Source organism: Anomaloglossus baeobatrachus, unplaced genomic scaffold (genome assembly GCF_048569485.1).
Source record: "Anomaloglossus baeobatrachus isolate aAnoBae1 unplaced genomic scaffold, aAnoBae1.hap1 Scaffold_260, whole genome shotgun sequence".
Lineage (NCBI taxonomy): Eukaryota > Metazoa > Chordata > Amphibia > Anura > Aromobatidae > Anomaloglossus > Anomaloglossus baeobatrachus.
Genome location: NW_027442147.1, coordinates 339,527 through 358,728, shown reverse-complemented (window position 1 = coordinate 358,728; position 19,202 = coordinate 339,527). Strand labels below are relative to the sequence as shown.

The 19,202-nt window shown below is 49.1% G+C and overlaps 1 protein-coding gene across 1 annotated transcript in view; it reads left to right on the top strand.

Annotated features, from left to right (window-relative positions):
- The window catches only part of LOC142263625 (uncharacterized), a 143,266-nt gene that overhangs the window by 8,181 nt on the left and 115,883 nt on the right, over positions 1-19,202 (top strand). The window contains 1 exon segment of the mRNA XM_075332236.1: positions 1,753-1,890. Within this exon segment, the coding sequence (XP_075188351.1) occupies positions 1,813-1,890 (78 nt within the window). The 5' untranslated portion in view covers positions 1,753-1,812.

The window sequence follows — 19,202 nt, the reverse complement described above, 5'->3', positions numbered from 1 at the left end:
CTATAGATCCTAGTCCTTCTCCAGCAGAGATCCAACTAACTGAACTAACATGTTCTTCTCTCCTGGGATCAGCCCCTTAGGTGGGCACACCTCCCCCTGGCCATTTGATGCATGAATGGACTTTAGACTGCTGGCTCTGTTCTGTTTACCAAGTTGTAGATTGGAGACGTCCCATGCTGAGAAGAACAATATATATATGCAACCCCCACCAAATCAATGACAATAGCTACTGCTGAAGCCTGATTGCAATATGATACAGGCTGGGGGGAAGGTATGGTCACTTACATCCCAAGACATTTCAAAGTGTTCAGTAAGTACAACCAAAGGAAAGTGACATCACATCCTGACATAGTATTACAGCAAATACAGTGAGAAGGTAAAATACATCACATGGCATCTTATACAAAAAATATGGGATGGAGAAAACTACATACATCATGACACTTACTGTGACGACATGGACTCTCATGGGTTAAAGTTTCTTAAAATTCAGCCAGACAGCATGATAGATTGTCTATAGACGGGGGAGAAGTCCCTCATTGTTTTTACAAGACTCTTGTTGACTCAATGTAATTGTGTTGGCCACTGAAAGCCAGACGTATTGTTCTCCAGACTTTTCCAGTAACCATTGTATTGTAGTTGTGTATTGCTAATGTGATTACCTTAGTAGCCATTATCTAGTCTGTGACTTGCAGACTTCATGTAGATATCTTCAGTCTTTCTATGCACATCATTTAAATGAACATTGTCCATGCAGCTTGAGATTCATCCAATGGGAGAGGCGATCTTGTCCAACCAATCGATGAGGACGCAGTGTATCCAAGTGGAAGGCTGTGGCTATAAAAGGGATTTCTTTAAGCCACCAGGTTGTTGTTGTTGATGGATGCTGATGGATCCAGTCTAAGCTCTTTGGAGCTGACTAGAGGATCAGGATATCTTATGCCTTCAATCTAGGGACTCCGGTTCCGGTTGGAGACCATATTCACAGCCTGGGGATTTCGACTCCGGCTGCCAGGATTGTATCATCATACAGGACTACCTAAGGAGGACACTCAGGTTGGGACAGTTCAGTCACCTGTTACAGACTTTGCAGACCTCAGCCAGCTTCCTAAATCTGGCATTATTCCTTTCTCGGTGGGTGCCCGCCAAAAGCGGGGTGCTGCTGGATTGGAGTAAATAGCCCTGGAACCTCTGAGGCACGGACATTCTAAATCCCTGGTGAGCCAGCGGAAGGGTGAGACTCTGTTGCCTGTTACATTTGTGTGTTTTGCTGGTTATGTGTTATGTGCCGTTAATTGTTTGGGGATCCAATAAAGTCTAATTATTGTGGTTCCCTCACCCTGTGTTGTCTGAGTAGTGTTACGCCCACGGTTGAGGAGGCCGGCGTTCAGTTGGGATGAGCCCTGAGCCACGCTGTCTTTCTAAAGGCGGCGGGTTTTAATGGACGAGAGCACCCACTGAGCCCCGTGTCTCCACACTTTACCTTTTATATTTTACCCCGAGCCAAAAAAAATTACACGAGCAATGAGCAGTGATGGCGCCGCGTCTGCGTGTTCTTATATGTCACCGTGACCAGAAGACGATGTTTGTCTTGTGTTACTGACGATAAGAGTCGTCCTGATCAGAGCGAAGCTGCAGAAATCTGATCTTATGTCCTCCCTCCACACTAATAAGTGACCATCATAAAGGATCTGACAAGCCGAATCTCCCAATGTCACCTGTACGAATGATGATTCCCCCTGTCATCTCCAGCTCCATCATAAAGACCCGGCACAACCGGAGCCGAGATCATCCAGAGAGCGACCAACAAGCATGGACGAGGACAAGAAGGAGACGACAAGAAGAATAACCGACCTCGCCCTACACATCATCTCCCTGCTGAGGGGAGAGGTAAACTCCTGTATATTCTATATTATCTGCTGAGTGGAGGGGTAAAGTCCTGTATATTCTATATTATCTGCTGAGTGGAGGGTAAACTCCTGTATATTCTATATTATCTGCTGAGTGGAGGGTAAACTCCTGTATATTCTATATTATCTGCTGAGTGGAGGGGTAAACTCCTGTATATTCTATATTATCTGATGAGTGGAGAGGTAAACTCCTGTATATTCTATATTATCTGCTGAGTGGAGGGTAAACTCCTGTATATTCTATATTATCTGCTGAGTGGAGGGTAAACTCCTGTATATTCTATATTATCTGCTGAGTGGAGAGGTAAACTCCTGTATATTCTATATTATCTGCTGAGTGGAGAGGTAAACTCCTGTATATTCTATATTATCTGCTGAAGAAAAAACAAAAAAGCAGCACCAAATGTGCACTACAGCACTAAACATTCCAAACTGTACTTATTTTAAAAATTTTGAGATTTTTGGCAAAAAATTGCAATTTCTTGAGCTGCTTCGCCACGTCACGGCAAATCTCATTTGAAGCAGTCCTACACTAAAATATTTTTATAAAATGTGCCATACGGCCTGAGTGGAGAGGTAAACTCCTGTATATTCTATATTATCTGCTGAGGGGAGGGGTAAACTCCTGTATATTCTATATTATCTGCTGAGTGGAGAGGTAAACTCCTCTATATTCTATATTATCTGCTGAGTGGAGGGTAAACTCCTGTATATTCTATATTATCTGCTGAGTGGAGGGTAAACTCCTGTATATTCTATATTATCTGCTGAGTGGAGAGGTAAACTCCTGTATATTCTATATTATCTGCTGAGTGGAGGGTAAACTCCTGTATATTCTATATTATCTGAGTGGAGGGGTAAACTCCTGTATATTCTATATTATCTGCTGAGTGGAGGGGTAAACTCCTGTATATTCTATATTATCTGCTGAGTGGAGGGTAAACTCCTGTATATTCTATATTATCTGCTGAGTGGAGGGTAAACTCCTGTATATTCTATATTATCTGCTGAGTGGAGGGTAAACTCCTGTATATTCTATATTATCTGCTGAGTGGAGGGTAAACTCCTGTATATTCTATATTATCTGCTGAGTGGAGAGGTAAACTCCTGTATATTCTATATTATCTGCTGAGTGGAGGGTAAACTCCTGTATATTCTATATTATCTGCTGAGTGGAGGGTAAACTCCTGTATATTCTATATTATCTGCTGAGTGGAGGGGTAAACTCCTGTATATTCTATATTATCTGCTGAGTGGAGGGGTAAACTCCTGTATATTCTATATTATCTGCTGAGTGGAGGGTAAACTCCTGTATATTCTATATTATCTGCTGAGTGGAGGGTAAACTCCTGTATATTCTATATTATCTGCTGAGTGGAGAGGTAAACTCCTGTATATTCTATATTATCTGCTGAGTGGAGGGTAAACTCCTGTATATTCTATATTATCTGCTGAGTGGAGGGTAAACTCCTGTATATTCTATATTATCTGCTGAGTGGAGGGGTAAACTCCTGTATATTCTATATTATCTGCTGAGTGGAGGGGTAAACTCCTGTATATTCTATATTATCTGCTGAGTGGAGGGGTAAACTCCTGTATATTCTATATTATCTGCTGAGTGGAGAGGTAAACTCCTGTATATTCTATATTATCTGCTGAGTGGAGAGGTAAACTCCTGTATATTCTATATTATCTGCTGAGTGGAGAGGTAAGGTGTGATGGTGTGATATGGTGGGTTTTGTATGATTTTAGGAGTGTTGTTCCTCTGTATTATTCTGTGTAGAGCATTATTCACATTGGTCAGTCAGCATCTGCAGTCTGGATGTGTCCCTGCCTCTTGATGATCTTTTGCTTTAGTGATGGGCAGTCCGGTTCTTTTTGGTGATCCGGTTCCCATGGCTCCGCTCACCAAAAAGAGCCGGCTCTTTCAGATCGTTCTCGGCTCCTTATTAAATATGGGTTCACCCCAGGTGAACACATATTTAAGATTATAGTAACGCTGCCAAAACCCCACCCACCCGCGACTAAAATCCGCCCACTTACAAGTGACCAATTAGATTGTTGAGTAGGCGGAGTTTAGCCACGGGTGGGCAGGGTTTCAGCGGCGAAAAGAGCCGTTTCGAGATTTTAGTGGCTCTCATTAGTGATCCGGCTCCTGTCGGTAACAGCAGGGAGCCGGATCTTTGTGTCGGATCGTTCACGACCAACACATCACTATTCTGCTGACATTTCCTGATTGTCTATTCATGAGTCCTGTGCTCTCAAAATATTGAAAATCACCCCCTGTAGTGCCTCCTTCCCTAAGTCTTGGGGATGGGGGGTGTAACCATCCAACCTGTCTGCCCACCCCTGGATATGGGGATTGGGCCTGAGGAGGACAAGGAGACAGTAAGATTCATTCTTTGTTAGACGCTGATGCTGCAGCCAGGTCCCCAGAGAGACTTGGAGACATTCTAAATACCCTGGAAAAGAGACATCCATAGGATTGTGACTCTCATCACCCCTGCCATTTATCCTGTTAGAGGGAAATCGGTGTATTCCACGCAAACACAGGAAAACAATGTTATTCTCTTTATTCTTTTTTTTTTTTTTTTTTTTTTTTTTTTTTTTTTTTAAAACAATAGATTTTTATTGATTTTCAAGTTATTCAGGTGAACGCGTTTCAGAGATCACGGTCTCCTTCATCAGAACATCAAAGAACAGTTGTCCTGATGAAGGAGACGGTCATCTCAGAAATGTGTTGACCAAAATAAAGAGATGAAATTCCCATTGTTTTGCTGTGGTGATAGCGCGGCATACACCCGATCTCCCTCTAATACGTTATTGTCCTTCTACCCGGGGCTGCGGCTGCCGGCATTTACAATGTGAATTCATGAGTTCTGACTGGCACATCCCTAATAGTGGAGTGCGATTTTCTAATTTTATATCTGTTACCTTACCGGGTAAGACCCTATTTTGCGCTTCTGTTCCACAGTTTTTACCTTGGGTCCATTTTTCCTGTTACTGGACTATGTCCGTGTTCCTGGACTATTTCACTCCAAACCCAAAAGAAACACCACGAAAAATACTAATTTATATAGTGATATATATAAAAAATAGATTAATCTTAATGTTAGGGTGAACTCTTAACCAGAGATCACTTGTTGCCTACTGTCTGGCTTAATTGGTGTAGACCAAGTGCATGCGTAAAGAATTCACACCAGACACAGTCAAATGGGAAATCTCTTCTTGATCACGGTAAAAATGGCAGCCAAGAGCACAGGGGAAATCATGCGTCCTGTTGATATAGGCGAGGGGCGTACACAAGTTCAAATATGCCCAATTAGTGGGACAGTTCATGGGCTAGCCAATGGGGAGATCTGTGTTGCTATTGATGGGCGGGTCTGACTTGAGTGGATGAATCCATGGTGATGGGAGGGACGTCATCTGGTGGATCCAATGATGGTAGGGTCTGTGATGTCATCGGGGGCCATCTTGGGTTTCTCTGAAGACTGACTGGCTTATTGTACACACTTCTCCAGTGCTCTATGTCCAGAGGTTAATCAAGTATTTCATCTTATGGCTCTCCTCAACACCACAAGCATACAGAAAAACAAATATGGTGCAGATTCCGTATCTAGGGCATTGTTGGCCTGGTCCCCCCACAAATTGTCCCTTCTTTGCCACTGAGGTTAGTTGAATTCACAGCTGACATCAACCCTATATGTTACCCCATTAGTTACCGCAGCAGGATGAGCGGAGTACAGCACCAGAATTGGCACATCTAATGGATGCTCCACTTCTGGGGTAGCTGTTTGCTGCTATTGTTAGGCTGTGAAGTTCAAATCACCCCCTATTCGTCCCATTGAAAATTAAAGGGTTAAAAATATAAAAAAAACATACCCCCATTTGGTATTGTCACATTCAGAAACGCCCGATCTATCAAAATATAAAATCATTTAATCTGATCGGTAAACAACTAGCGGCAAAAAAAGTCCAAACACCAAAATTACTTTTTTCGATCGCCACAGATTTTGCACAAAATGTGATAAAGGCGATCAAAACGTAGCATCTGCACAAACATGGTACCATTAAAAACATCAGCTGGAGACGCAAAAAATAAGCAGTCACAGAGCCATAGATCCCGAAATATGAGAACTAGAATTGAGCGATGTTCGAGGTTCGCCAATTTCATGTTCGAGTGATTTTGGGGGGTGCTCGAGATCGAACTCGAGCTTTTTACTAAAAGCTCGACAGTTCGAGTTACGTTCGAGAACGGTTCAAGCACCAAAAATCCTAGCTAGTTACTAGCTGGCTTTTCACTGTAATAGTGTGAGTCCATCTATGATTCACGCTATTATCAAATTTCAGCGTATAGTGTGGGGGGAGGACGCGGTTTAGATCTGTGTTGCTGAGTGCTAAGATAATGCCGATCGCCATTTTTTTTTTTTTTGCCTAACCGCGCGTGCATTGGGGCGGGCCAGGATGTCAGCCAATCACAGACACACACACAGCTAAGTGGATTTTTGCCAGGCAAGCAAGGGCATGTGTCATAGGCTGTGCATGTCACATGTCCTTGCCTTATATGATTCGGCCATTTTCCCCTTCGCCGCCATTATCTGCCTTCTGTGTGTGGGTGACAGTCACCGCTCACGCTGCTGCCGCCGATCCTGCTATGTGCGCTATAGACATAATGCAATCTACACAGCGCTTTAGGGATTAGGGACTGCTGGTTATTTCAGCCCTTTTCAGGGCTGATTTACAAGCGTTCATAGCCATAGCTGCTAGGCAGGTCCGTGCAAACGCTGTGTACGGCTTTAGATAACAGCGTCTGGCTACATCAGCTCAGGAAATTGCTTGCTGCATTTTTTCATTAGCAGGGATAGAAAGTGAGGCTTCCTTTCCTGTCCTGCTACACACAGAACCCGGGCACTCTACCCATCTGCCCAGTTTTGCCACGCTATTCTAATTGCAAACTGTGCTGCCACTGTTAGGGCCATACTAAAATTGTCTGGGATAGTCAGTGTTGGTTCTTCAGCTGTCAATAAAGCTAGACCCCCTCTGCAATTTACACCACCTCTCCATTTTTGCTACCACATTGCAAGTATCCAATCTTGTTGCTAACAAAATGAGTGGCAAAAGGACAGATGCTGGTGTCGCGGGCGGGGAGGAGGGTGTCAGCACTGCGCTCACCCCTCTGCTCGGATCCGGCTGCTGCTGCTCAGTGGTGGCTCGAGCTGTGGGCCGGATCCCGGGGGTCTCGAGCGGCGCTCCTCGCCCATGAGTGAAAGGGGATTGGGTTTTGGGATTTAGTCTATTGTCTGTGACGCCACCCACGGTTGTGGTGATTTGTTGGCACCACCGCTGCTCTGTATGGGGATCCCGGGAGTGATGGCGTGGAGCAGCAAGTTGTTGTGTTGCCCCTCCGTGGGTAGGGGTTGGTGATCCCGGGGCCCAGTGATGTGGTGGGAGATGCAGGGCCTGGTGGGCGCAGGGACGCGGGGGCAGCGCTGTGCCTTGCGGCACTGTGGTACTCACTCAGCCTGAGACGGTGACACAGTTCTCGGTAAACCACACGGCTGGAAAGACGGTTCCCACGGACGGCTGCACTTGCTTTCCCCAGTAGGTGACGGTGACGGTCCCTCTGTCCTGCACCTAAGTCGATGATGGTTGCGATGGGTTCCCACCGGTAACCCGCTCCCCGGCTTCAAGCTGGACCGAAGGAGCTCTACTCTTTGCCCGCAGGCGCTGGCCCTCAGAAACTGGTGCCCTGGCGGTGGCGGTGTCTCTGCTTTGATGGTTGGGCTGTTGCCTTCAATCGGGACTTGGTTGTTTGGAGACGGTCGTCCCCTTCACTGACGGATTTGGCAAATTATGGCGACTCCTAGCCTTGCCGGGGTCCAAGAGGCCACTGCCCTGGTGCTGACTGTCCTTCGTATACTGCTCCAGACCACCGGGTCACCACCCGTCCGCGGTCCTTCCAGCAACCTCCAAGCAGTCACCACTCCAGACAGTCACCGCCGTCGGCTGACCTTGCTGACACTGTCCTGGCACACAGCCGGACCAACTTCAGGCTTTACTTCTGTCACCTTTCACCTTACTTCAGCTCCTCTTACTTTCCTCTGTTACCACTTCACTTCCTTCCTTTCACTTTCACCTCCTAAACTCATCTGCTTGTTTACTCCTTCCACACTCAAGCTCTTCCCTGAGCTAACTGCCTGGTTCTTCCCGCCTCCAGAGCTGTGAACTCCTCGGTGGGCGGAGCCGACCGCCTGGCCCACCCCCTGGTGTGAACATCAGCCTCTGGAGGAAGGCAACAAGCATTTTGGTAGCTTAGATGTGCCTAACTGGGGTGTAGGGTGTGGTGGTGTGATGACCTGTGACCCCTGGCTTGCCCAGGGCGTCACATTCCCCCTTAACAAAATGCAGACCGTCCGCGGGCTGCCCGTCCAACACCGGTTTTATTTTCTGAAAAAGGTATAACATTGTAAAACGGTAACATATTTACATTTTTATTACTTCTTCCCATAACGGGAGGCACTTTACTTAAACGTTGCAAACTGTTCACGGTTACGGTTTCCGCTCTCTCCCACCCAAGTAACCTGGCCCTGATGCTGCCCCTAAAACCCAGGCAGCACCCCTTGACCCACAGTCCAGCGCACGTTACCCGAGCGGGATCTGTCCTTCCCCTCCAGAGGGTAGCCACCGGTTCCTGTGGTGGCTGGGCCCCAGCCGGCTCTACTGCGGGCCCTCCCTGCAACCTGCCTCTCCGGAGGTGGCAATGCGGAAACGGTAACGGTAAACAACTTATTTACATGCCACTTAACGTTTGTGGTTGCCCTGCAAGTTCACGGGCTTGTCCATAAGGAGTCCCTTATGCAACTTTTGAAACGTTCCCCACAGGGACAACGGTGCCGGCAACGGCCGGTTGCAAATCACTGTAGACAATCAGGTAAAACTTCGGTAATCATCTTATCATCATCTTTCAACTTGCAAAACTTAAACTCAGTTGTGGTCCCAACGGGGACTGCTGCAGCGGGCATCCGCTGCCCTTACTCCGGATAATCGGCTTCAGCTTCATCCGAGGGAGGGGGCGCGGCGCTCACTCGGGACTCCTGGCTGCCCCTTAGCTTAGCGTCCAGCGCGAACCACCCCCTCTCCCCACAGTGCCGGGTGTACTGCACGATGTCGCCCGGCATCAGGTTGCGGCCGGGATGCTCTTCAGGCAGGTGGGCATTCACATCCCGCCGGGCTATAAACACTTCGGCCTCCAGGCCTGGTTCAAATATAAACCCATAGCCCCGACGGACATCAAACCGCCTCACCTGCCCCACGTACAGCGGGCCCCGGACACGGAACGTGGCCTGGCGGAGATTCTCCTTCTCCCTTATCGCTCGGGCCACCAGCTCGGCCTTCTTTCTCTCCCGTTCACCGATCTCCAGGCCCAGTGGTACCGGCTCCCTATCCCAATATGGCGCTGCTGCGAGCTCCGGCGCACGGGTCGGGCCCCGCGGGACATCCTGGACATTGCCCACTGTCAGGAATCTGGGCGGCAGGTCCCGCGGTGTCTTGGCCTTGGGCGCTGCCTTGCAGCTACAACCCGGCGCCACCTCAGCCGAGGTGTGGGGGATGGGCACAGGGGCTTTCCGCTGCTGGGCCTTCGGCTCGGAGCGGGTCATCAGCTCCGGCTCAGGGGACTTTTCAGGGGATGCCTCCGGTTCAGTCTTTGGGACCTTCCATGGCAACACCTCCGGTCGACTCCGGCTCCGGCTACAGGTCGGCCCGCCTGGGCGGGGACGCTGGGTATTGCTACCGGTTGCGGTGGTAGCAGGCCTAATGGCGGGGTCACGGCCTCCGGGACGGGTGGCGAGGGAGGCAGCGGGGGGAGAGGGCTTGGACCGGGTCCCGCAGCCGCGATGACTGGCCCTTCAAGGGCATCGGGGCGTGGGACACTCACCCTCCCTTCCTCCGCTTCCTCCTCGCGTCTCCGCACGGCTGCTATAACGTCCGCCATGTCGGTCTCCCACTCCTCCATGAGGAGCTGCATCTTGACCTGCAGCCGTTGGTAGAGCTGCGCGGTCCGGATCTCCACCCACGCCGCGGTTCCAGGCGCGGGGGCTACGGTGTCGCGGGACGGCATCCACATGTTGCTGGCGGCTTTTCCCAGGAACAAGGTGTCTGCAGAGTCCTGGCGTCCCTGCTTTTATAGCTGCGCTCACATGCAGCCAGCCGCCACCGTGTCCCCCTTAGCTTCTCTTCAGCCACTCCTCTATCGGGGCGGGGTTTTGGCCTTCGCGCCTCTGCTACTCGAGAAGACGCTCGAGCGGGGACTTTTCGCGCCAAAGATGGCGGCTTCTGAAATTTTTCTGCCGGACACCTCCTATAAGGCCTCTAGCCTACTACCGTTACATTGACGATATTTTAATTATCTGGACAGAGTCTGAGGAGCAGCTGAAGACCTTCCATGAACAATTTAATCAGTTTCATCCCACCATCAACCTAACACTCAACTACTCCTGCACTGAAATCAACTTCTTGGACACCATCATTAAACTACGGAACAATGAAATAGAGACATCCCTGTACAAGAAGCCAATTGACCGTCCAACATACCTGAAATGGGACAGTTTTCATCCAAAACACATAAAAAACTCTATTGTATACAGCCAGGCTATCAGTTCATGTAATAGAAAAAATTCCAGCAACAAATCCATGGAAAAATCTTCATTAAAAATTCATATTTTATTAACATAAACTGTTTTATAAGTTTTTGATAATCAACTGCCCCAGCAGAGGACGCGTTTCGAACGACACAGTTCTTAATCCGTCTCTCTGGATAAGCGGTCTCCGGCAAGAAGCAGGTGAGCTGGACAAAGTAATTTTGGATGTTTCAGAGCCAGGCTATCAGGTACAATCGGATATGTTCCAACAGTACAGATAGAGACAATCACCTTGAGGGCCTCAGAAAGACCTTTCTGAATCAAGGCTACCACCCAAGAACAATTGAAAACCAGATTATAAGAGCCACCAGAATATCAAGAAACCATCTCCTACATTATAAAACTAAAAGAAGAAAACAACCGGGTCCCTCTTGTAATCACCTACAATCCACATCTGGAGGTGTTTAGAGGAGCTGCACGGAAACTACAACCATTACTGCAAAAAGATGCCCGGTTAAAATCTATTTTTTCCAGACCCCCCACTTCTGTGTTTTAGACAGCCCCCAAATCTAAGAAGCATCATTGTCAGAAGCTCCCTGTCCTCTCCAACACCAACAGGAACATTTCCCTGCAACCAGAAAAAATGTAAGACCTGTCCATTAATATTGACAACGGACAAGATAAAGATTCCCAGATCACATCAGGACTACAAGATCCCAGGTACCTTCAGCTGCACCACAACCAATGGGGTGTACTTAATTATATGTACCAAATGTCCAGCTGGGGGTCTGTATGTAGGGGAGACCGGACAACGGCTCAGAACAAGGATGAATTCTCACCGCCACACAATTAGAGAAAAAAGGATGGATCTACCTGTGGCCAAACATTTTTGTTACTCAGACCACAGCATCATGGACATGAAATTGCTGGTATTGAAAGGAAACTTCAAGTCCCAGAGAGATAGGAGACTATGGGTGTACTAACTTATGATGACCTTTGACACATTCAGAGCAAGAATGAATGTGTCTCATGGATTCATGTCTTTTTACATCAGTTAAAAGATGTGGTCCTCTGACCATCCGAGCGTGTCACAGCCCGGACCAGACCCTTATCAGAGGACAATAAAACTTTCACACTGAACTGCAGCAGTATTTTTGGCCACAACAGTTTGCCCCCTGCCATAGAGATAGTTCTGTTTTATATAACTTGGTTGGGTTTTTGTTTTTTTTTACTGCCCCATTCTATGTCCTGTTGTGTATAAATATGTGACTCTTCAGATTTTGTGTTATACCATGCCTGATGAAGAGACCTGAGTAGTCTCGAAAGCTTGCAATTATTACCATCTTTTCAGTTAGCCATTAAAAGATATCAACCACTGAGGACTTTAGTTCTTTTAAACAATTTTTTTATCTCTACTGGCTAACACGGTACAAAGATATATTTTACTTGTATTGGAAATAAGAGTCACACAGCGGAGGAGTTGTGGTCATCTCTTGCGAGCGAGTTTCGTAAATGGTTGTCTCTACTCAACCTGAGGCCAGAGAAGGCCGTGTGCGACAATGCTGCAAACCTGGGTGCGGCCCTATGCCTGGGCAAGGTGGCACACGTGCCTTCTATGGCTCACGTGTTGAACCTTGTTGTCCAGCAATTTTTAACCCACTATCCCGGCCTAAATGGGCTTCTACACAGGGCAAGGTCACTCTCTGCTCACTTCTGCCATTCAAGCGCCGCAGCTGACCGACTTGCATCGCTCCAGAACTCATTTGGCCTGCCGGTTCATCGCCTGAAATGCGATGTCGACATGCTGGAATTCGACTCTCCACATGTTACAGTGACTGTGGCAGCACCGCCGAGCCCTGGTGCAATACGTTATGACGTATAGCCTGGGTCAACGAGTTGCAGAGGTGGGGCAGATCACGCTGCTGGAGTGGTCTCAGATCAAGGACCTATGCACCCTTCTGCTCAGTTTCGACATGGCGATGAATGTTTAGCGCTGACAATGCCATTATCAGCATGACAATTCCAGTCATTTACATGCTGGCGCACACGCTAAACACTATTCGGAGTCAGGGGGTGGGACAAGAAGAAGGGGAGGAAGTACAGGAGGATTCATATGCGCAAGGGATACCAACATTTACAAGGTCCAGACGTTCATCATCAGGCATGGGACGGTGGGGGAGAGGGATTAACAAGGGCACATGGCAGCAGCCAAAATGTTGAAGAAGGTGCAGGAGACCAGGAAGAAATGGAGGACGAATGATCGATGGGCATGGAAGACTCAGCAGATGAGGAAGACCTTGGTCAAATTTCGGTTGAACGAGGTTGGGGTAGATGTCAGAGGAAGAAAGCACGGTTATCACCTCGCCGCCACAAACACAGCAAGGACTTGGTCCGCATGGATGCGCAAGACACATGAGCGCCTTCTTGCTGCACTACCTACAACATGACCCTCGGATTGTCCGAATTAGAAGTAATGATGACTACTGGCTTGCCACACTTAGATCCCCGGTACAAGTCCAAATTTTGTGAAACAATTCTAGCCATAGAAAGGGACGCACGTATGCAGGAGTATCAGCAGAAGCTGTTACGGAATCTTAGCTCGGCTTTTCCACCAAAGACCAGTGGTGCACGGAGTGAATCTCCCAGTTGTAACTTGACAAACATGGGACTGTCTCATCAACAACAGTCTTACCGTACCAGCAGCATCGTATCTGGTGCTGGGAATAGCAATTTTATTGAATAGTTTCATAATTTTTTTAGACCATCCAATGCAAGGCCACAAGAGACAACAAGTCTGACACATAGTCAACGGCTGGAGAGGATGATACAGGAGTATCTCCAAATGAACATCGATGCCATGACTTTGCAACTGGAGCCTTGCTCATTTTGGGCTTCAAATCTTGAAAAATGGCCAGAGCTCTCCAGTTACGCCTTGGAGATTTTGTCGTGTCCAGCTGCCAGCGTTGTCTCTGAACGTGTCTTCAGTGCTGCTGGGTGTGTGCTGACAGATAAGCGCACGCGCCTGTCCAGTGACAATGTGGACAGACTAACGTTCATCAAGATGAACAAGTCATGGATCCGAAAGACTTTACTACCCCTGTGTCATCCTGGGGAGAGTAAAGGCTTGTGGATTTGGAATGTGCTTGATGCAAATGTACCTGTCAAGTTTATAATTGGGACACAAGTGATGCCACTGAAGTGGTGTCTGTGGGGCCCAATTTTTGGAAAAAAGGGAGACTCTGCTTGGAGTCCGCTTGCTGTGTTTTACATGATTTTAGAAGGGCGTGCCATGCCTATATCTGTGTCTCCTCTTTTTCTTCATCCAGCTGTTTTGTTTTCGCATGCGTATATGTCCTTGTCACTTTCCCATGTGTTTGTGTTGTCTTGGGAGTTGTTTGTCATCTTTTGGACACCTTTGAAGGTGTTTTCTATGTGTTTTTATCTGTTTGTTCTTGCCTCCCATTGTTTTCAATGGGGTTCGAGAACCGAACTCGAGCCTCTAGAGGTTCGCTCATCTCTAAAGAGAACGCTACGGGGCATGGAAAATTGTACAAAAAGTGCGCCTTTTTTTTTGCTTTTTTCAAACTTTTTTTAACCCCTTAGATAAAAGTAACCCTATAGATGTTTGGTATCTACAAACTAGTGCCGACCTGAGGCATCACCAGACACATCCGTTTTACCGTATAGTGAATAAAATATCCAAAAACAATCATGCAATTGCACTATTTTGACATTTTCCCCACCCTTGGAATTTTTTTTTATGTTTTCTAGTACTCTATACGGTAAAACTTATGGTTTTGTTTAAAAGTACTTGTCTCACAAAAAAACAAGCCGTCATATGGCAAGATTGATGAAAAAACGAAAAAAGTTACAGCTCTCAGAAGAAGGGGAGCAAAAAAACAGAAAATCGCGCTGGGGTGAAGGGATTAAGAAGCTATTTTAGGCTGAGTCAGGAGCTCCTCCTGCAAAGATAAAGCAAAACATCAAACCATCCGACATCGAGTGCAGCCCCTTTGTCAAATATAGTCCAAACCTGAAGAGTGATGTATGTTAATCACACATATAGGTAATGAGAATATCAGATAAGTCGCGGGCGGGGGCGCAGACCACAAGCAGGGGGGCTACTTGAGACACTCGGATCCGGGATCGTGGCTGTGGCTCGAGTGGCAGCCGGATCCGGGGCTCGTGCAGCAGCCCGTTGCCCACAACTGAATAAAGGGGTTATTTACAGGGGAGAGTTTGGCAGTGATGCCACCCGTGGGTTGCGGTGATAGTTGGTGACACCGCCGCTGCCTTGGTATGGAGTGCCCAGGGCTGATGGAGCAGGCCATCAGGATGGTATCCCCTCCACGGGTAGAGGAGGCATAGTCCTGGGGCCCAGGCGTAGGGGGAGTGGAATGCTGGGGCGCAGTTTGCAGGCCGGACCGCATGATACCGGTGTACTCACTGTTTGGAATAAATCACACAAAGTCCAGATAGTAGACCAGGTGCCGGATACCGGTAGCCTCTGGAGGGGTGTGCTCGGTTCCTGCACATCGGTGAGCAAAACAGGGGCCCTTCCTCCTGCACTCTAGTTTGGTGTCTCGTGTGTTGACTAGTCTGCATGGAACGGGAAAAGTCCACTCTCTGTGTCTTTGCTGTGGGAGCTGTTGCCCGTGAGATCTGACCCTTGAGATTTTTGCAGGCACTTGCAGACGCCCTATCTCCCACGTTTGGCTTCCATCTCGCTCTATCTAGGCTACAAGTGGGACAAGATCTGGAATCTTGTCCCCTGCTGGTAGATTGGAAAGGTGCTTTAAGCGGTCCTCGCCCTAGGGTCCAGGAACCCCGACTGTGCACGGCCTCCGGACCGGATTCCCGCTGTCGGTAACGGCGGGCTAAAACCCTCCCCCGGTCCAATTAAGGTCTCTTGCGACCGGATCTCTGACTTCTGTGGCCCTGCTCTGCCGTCTGCCACCTAGTCAGCTCAGGTAGTCCGGGAGCTACAACCCTCGACTACCACTTCACTCCTCTCACTTTCCCTCTCTGTTTAACACTGTCCAGACTCTAACTGACTTGTTCCCTCCCCGAACACCTCAGGACTCCTAGGTGGGCGTCACTGTCTGCCTGCCCCCCCCCCCCCACTGGTGTGTCCCTATTGTCCAGGGGGGTGACTAGGCTTTGTGGCTGGTATATGTACCTGTGTGCGGGGTTGTGTTGGTAGGACAAGGAGGAGAGAGTCCTGCATCTGGAAGATGGATGCAGTCTCCTGTGACAACCTGATTTTGTCAGGGCGTCACAAACACATAACAAATGTCTAATGTCCAGTGGTCTCTGTGATGACTCGGTCCATCACACCCGCAGAAGATGCTCCGTCTCCTCCAGGCAGTCACTTTTGTCTAGCAGCTGGTCAGCGATGTCCAGATGGGGGGGACCTCCTGTCCTGTTGGACCTGAACCTGAAACCATTGCTCTTTAGAGCGTAGAGGCATAGGGCCTTCCGGAGGTGACCAATCAGGTAGGTTGGTCAAGCGCAACTCAAAAGGCCCTAGGAATTTTGGGAGATCTCCCAATGATTGGAAGGTTGTTGACTTCCCATTCTTTTTTGCTGCAAGTTGAAAAGGGTATCCCCATCTGTATGGAATGTCTTTATCTTTAAGGGCTGCTAAAAGTGGTTTTTGTGCCTTGTGTAGTTGTAGGGTTCTGCGTGCCAGATCTGGAAGCACAGCCTGAGGAGTCCCTTGATATGAACCTGCTCCCTTATCTCTGCAGTGCCTCGGTATGGCTTATTTTCCTTTGTAGAAGTAGACCCTACATGTAACATCTCTTGGGCAGGAAGGGTCAGACTGTTTGGGGTCCAGAGCCCTGTGCATACGATCCAATTAGACCCGATGTTCAGGATCACGCCAAAGAAGGTCATTAAAATACTTTGGTGCCCAGGACTCCAGCTGTGCTGGTTCCACTGACTTATTAAGGCCTCTGATGGTCATTGTTGCGGCAGTGTCGATTTTCAATGTCTTTTAAATGGCTCATAATATCCTTTATTTGTATGGTATGCTCTGACATATGAGGTTCCATATGGGAAAACATCTGTTTCTGTGTGTCCTCCATATCCGCCATTTGATGACCCACTTCTTTGACTTCTGCCTGCAGACTAGACATGTCTTGTTTATGGAATATTTTCAGTTTCCCAAGTAGTGTCTACGTATTTCTTGTCTGGTCGGGATTGCTCTAATATGTGCCTTCCATTCCCACACCTCGTCCCCTCTGCACCTCTGTGTCTGGTCAGGCTCTGGGTGTTTGTTCCCTTCTCTCATGCGGCTCCAGGTCAGAGCACCTGAGCTGGGGCCCTGCTGTTCCTTGCTTGGTTGGCTGGGCATTGTGCTCTCTGGGGGAAGCAGTCCCGCTCCCCGGGGCCGCAGTCTCTCTGCGTGGAGGGGACAGACTAGGGCCTTGATGTGTCCTGGCAGGGGAGTGCTTGTAGGTCTGTGAGGGGCTAACTGGGATCTCTCTGCTGCCAACAGCTCAGGGGCCCTTTGAGTCTGCAGTTAGTCATCTGACCTACCTAGGAGTGCAACTGCTCCTTGTAAAGACTCCCGTATGGGATGCTGCTGCCCCTGTGTTCCCGTCAGTGACATCTTTGAAGGCGTGCTGCTACTGTCGCGGGCGGGGAGGGGACGCTGCGCTCACCTCGCTCGGGTCCGGCGCTGCTGTTACTGCTGCTTGGTGGCTCGAGCGGTGGGCTGGATCTAGGGACTCGAGCGGCGCTCCTCGCCCGTGAGTGAAAAGGGGATGGTTTGGTTTGGGGATGTTGTACGTGACGCCACCCACGGTTGTGGTGAGGTTGGGACACCACCGCTGCTCTGGACGGGGATCCCGGGAGCGATGACGGGGAGCAGCCGAGATGTTTTTCTCTCCCCTCCGTGGGTAGGGGGATTTGGTGGTCCCAGGGCCCGATAATGGTGACTGGAAGGTGGATGGCAGGGTTTGGTGAGGTGCAGGGTCGCGGGAGGGCAGCGCGGTGCCAGGCGGCACGATGGTACTCACTCAGCCAATGATGTAGACGGAGTCTCTGGTAAAACAAATGGCTGGATGGATGGGTCCCGCAGCCGGCTGCGATGGTCACTCCCGGTAGGTTGGCGGTGACTGTCTTTCCCTGCACCTGTGTTGTGTTGTCGGCTCCGATGGCTTCCCACCGGTAGCCCACTCCCCAGCGGTGTATTCGCCAGAGGAGCCCCTTTTTGCCCGCAGGCTCTGGCCCTGGGAACTCTAGCTGTGGCGGTAGCTGTATTTCCCTTCACGGTTGAGCGGTTGCCTTCAGTCTGGTCTTTGCTGCTGGGAAACTCCGGAGGTTCCCGTCGCTGACGGATTTGACCGGTTTACCGGCGACTTCAAGCCTGGTCGGGGTCCGTAGGCCCTGCCGAGTGATGCTGGCTTCTCTTCGCTCCCCGTTCCGGTACCGGCGGGCCACCGCCAGTCACCGGTCCTTACGGTTGTGCGTCAATCGGCCTCGCCTGCAGACGGTCACCACAGTCTGCCAACCTTGCTGTTTCAGTGCCCGGGCCACGTACCCGGACACGGCCAGTCTGCTCCACGACCACTTCCTCACTCTCCAACAACGACTACTCAAACTGTTCTCTTTTCCCGCCTCCAGGACTGTGAACTCCTCGATGGGTGGGGCCAACCACCTGGCTCCACCCCACCTGGTGTGGACATCAGCCCCTGGAGGGAGGCAACAAGGATTTGTGTGTGTGACTGCTGTGCCTAACCAGGGTGTGGGGTGTGTTGTTGTAGTACCTGTGACGTCCTGGCTTGTCCAGGGCGCCACACTACTCGGCGGCACCACTGTAGAGCCAAAGAAAAGGGCTAGGTCCGCTCCCTCACCCTCCGAGGTCGCCGCTTCTTATGGACCGTCGCTTCACTATGGGAACAGAAGTTTGAGTTTGATTTCTGGTGAGTGTTCTGTTGCGGGAATGCATGAGCGCCGTCTTCCTGCGTCTTATCCTGCCATCAGGTAGCCCCGCCCCTACTTAGGGCCCATTTGCCAGGAGAAGACAGGGCCCCAGGTATCCAGCTCGGCAACAGGTGCGGACCTGTATAGGGTCGGTGAGGGTGAGCTGCAGATTGTTGTCAGAGGCCATCACTTCCCCCTTTCCCTAGCAATAAGGCAGTCCTTCCTGTGTGTTGTCCTATAGGGCTGGTATGGCCTCTCTCCCTATACATGACATTGTGTAACATGGAGGTGTGAAGATCTCTATTGACTTTACTTAGTACAGTCATATGTTAAAGTTTGTGCACCCCTATTAATGTAACCTTTTTTCTTTATAACAATTTGGGTTTTTGCTATTTCAGTTTCATATATCTAAAAACTGATGGACTGAGTAATATTTCTGGATTGAAATGAGGTTTATTGTTCTAACAGAAAATGTGCAATCTGCATTTAAACAAAATTTGACCGGTGCATAAGTATGGGCACCCTTACCAATTTCTTGATTTGAACACTCCTAACTGCTTTTTACTGACTTAATGAAGCACTAAATTGGTTTTGTATCCTCATTGAGCTTTGAGCTTCATAGGCCGGTGTATCGAATCATGAGAAAAGGTATTTAAGGTGGCCACTTGCAAGTAGTTCTCCTATTTGAATCTCCTGTGAAGAGTGGCATCATGGGCTCCTC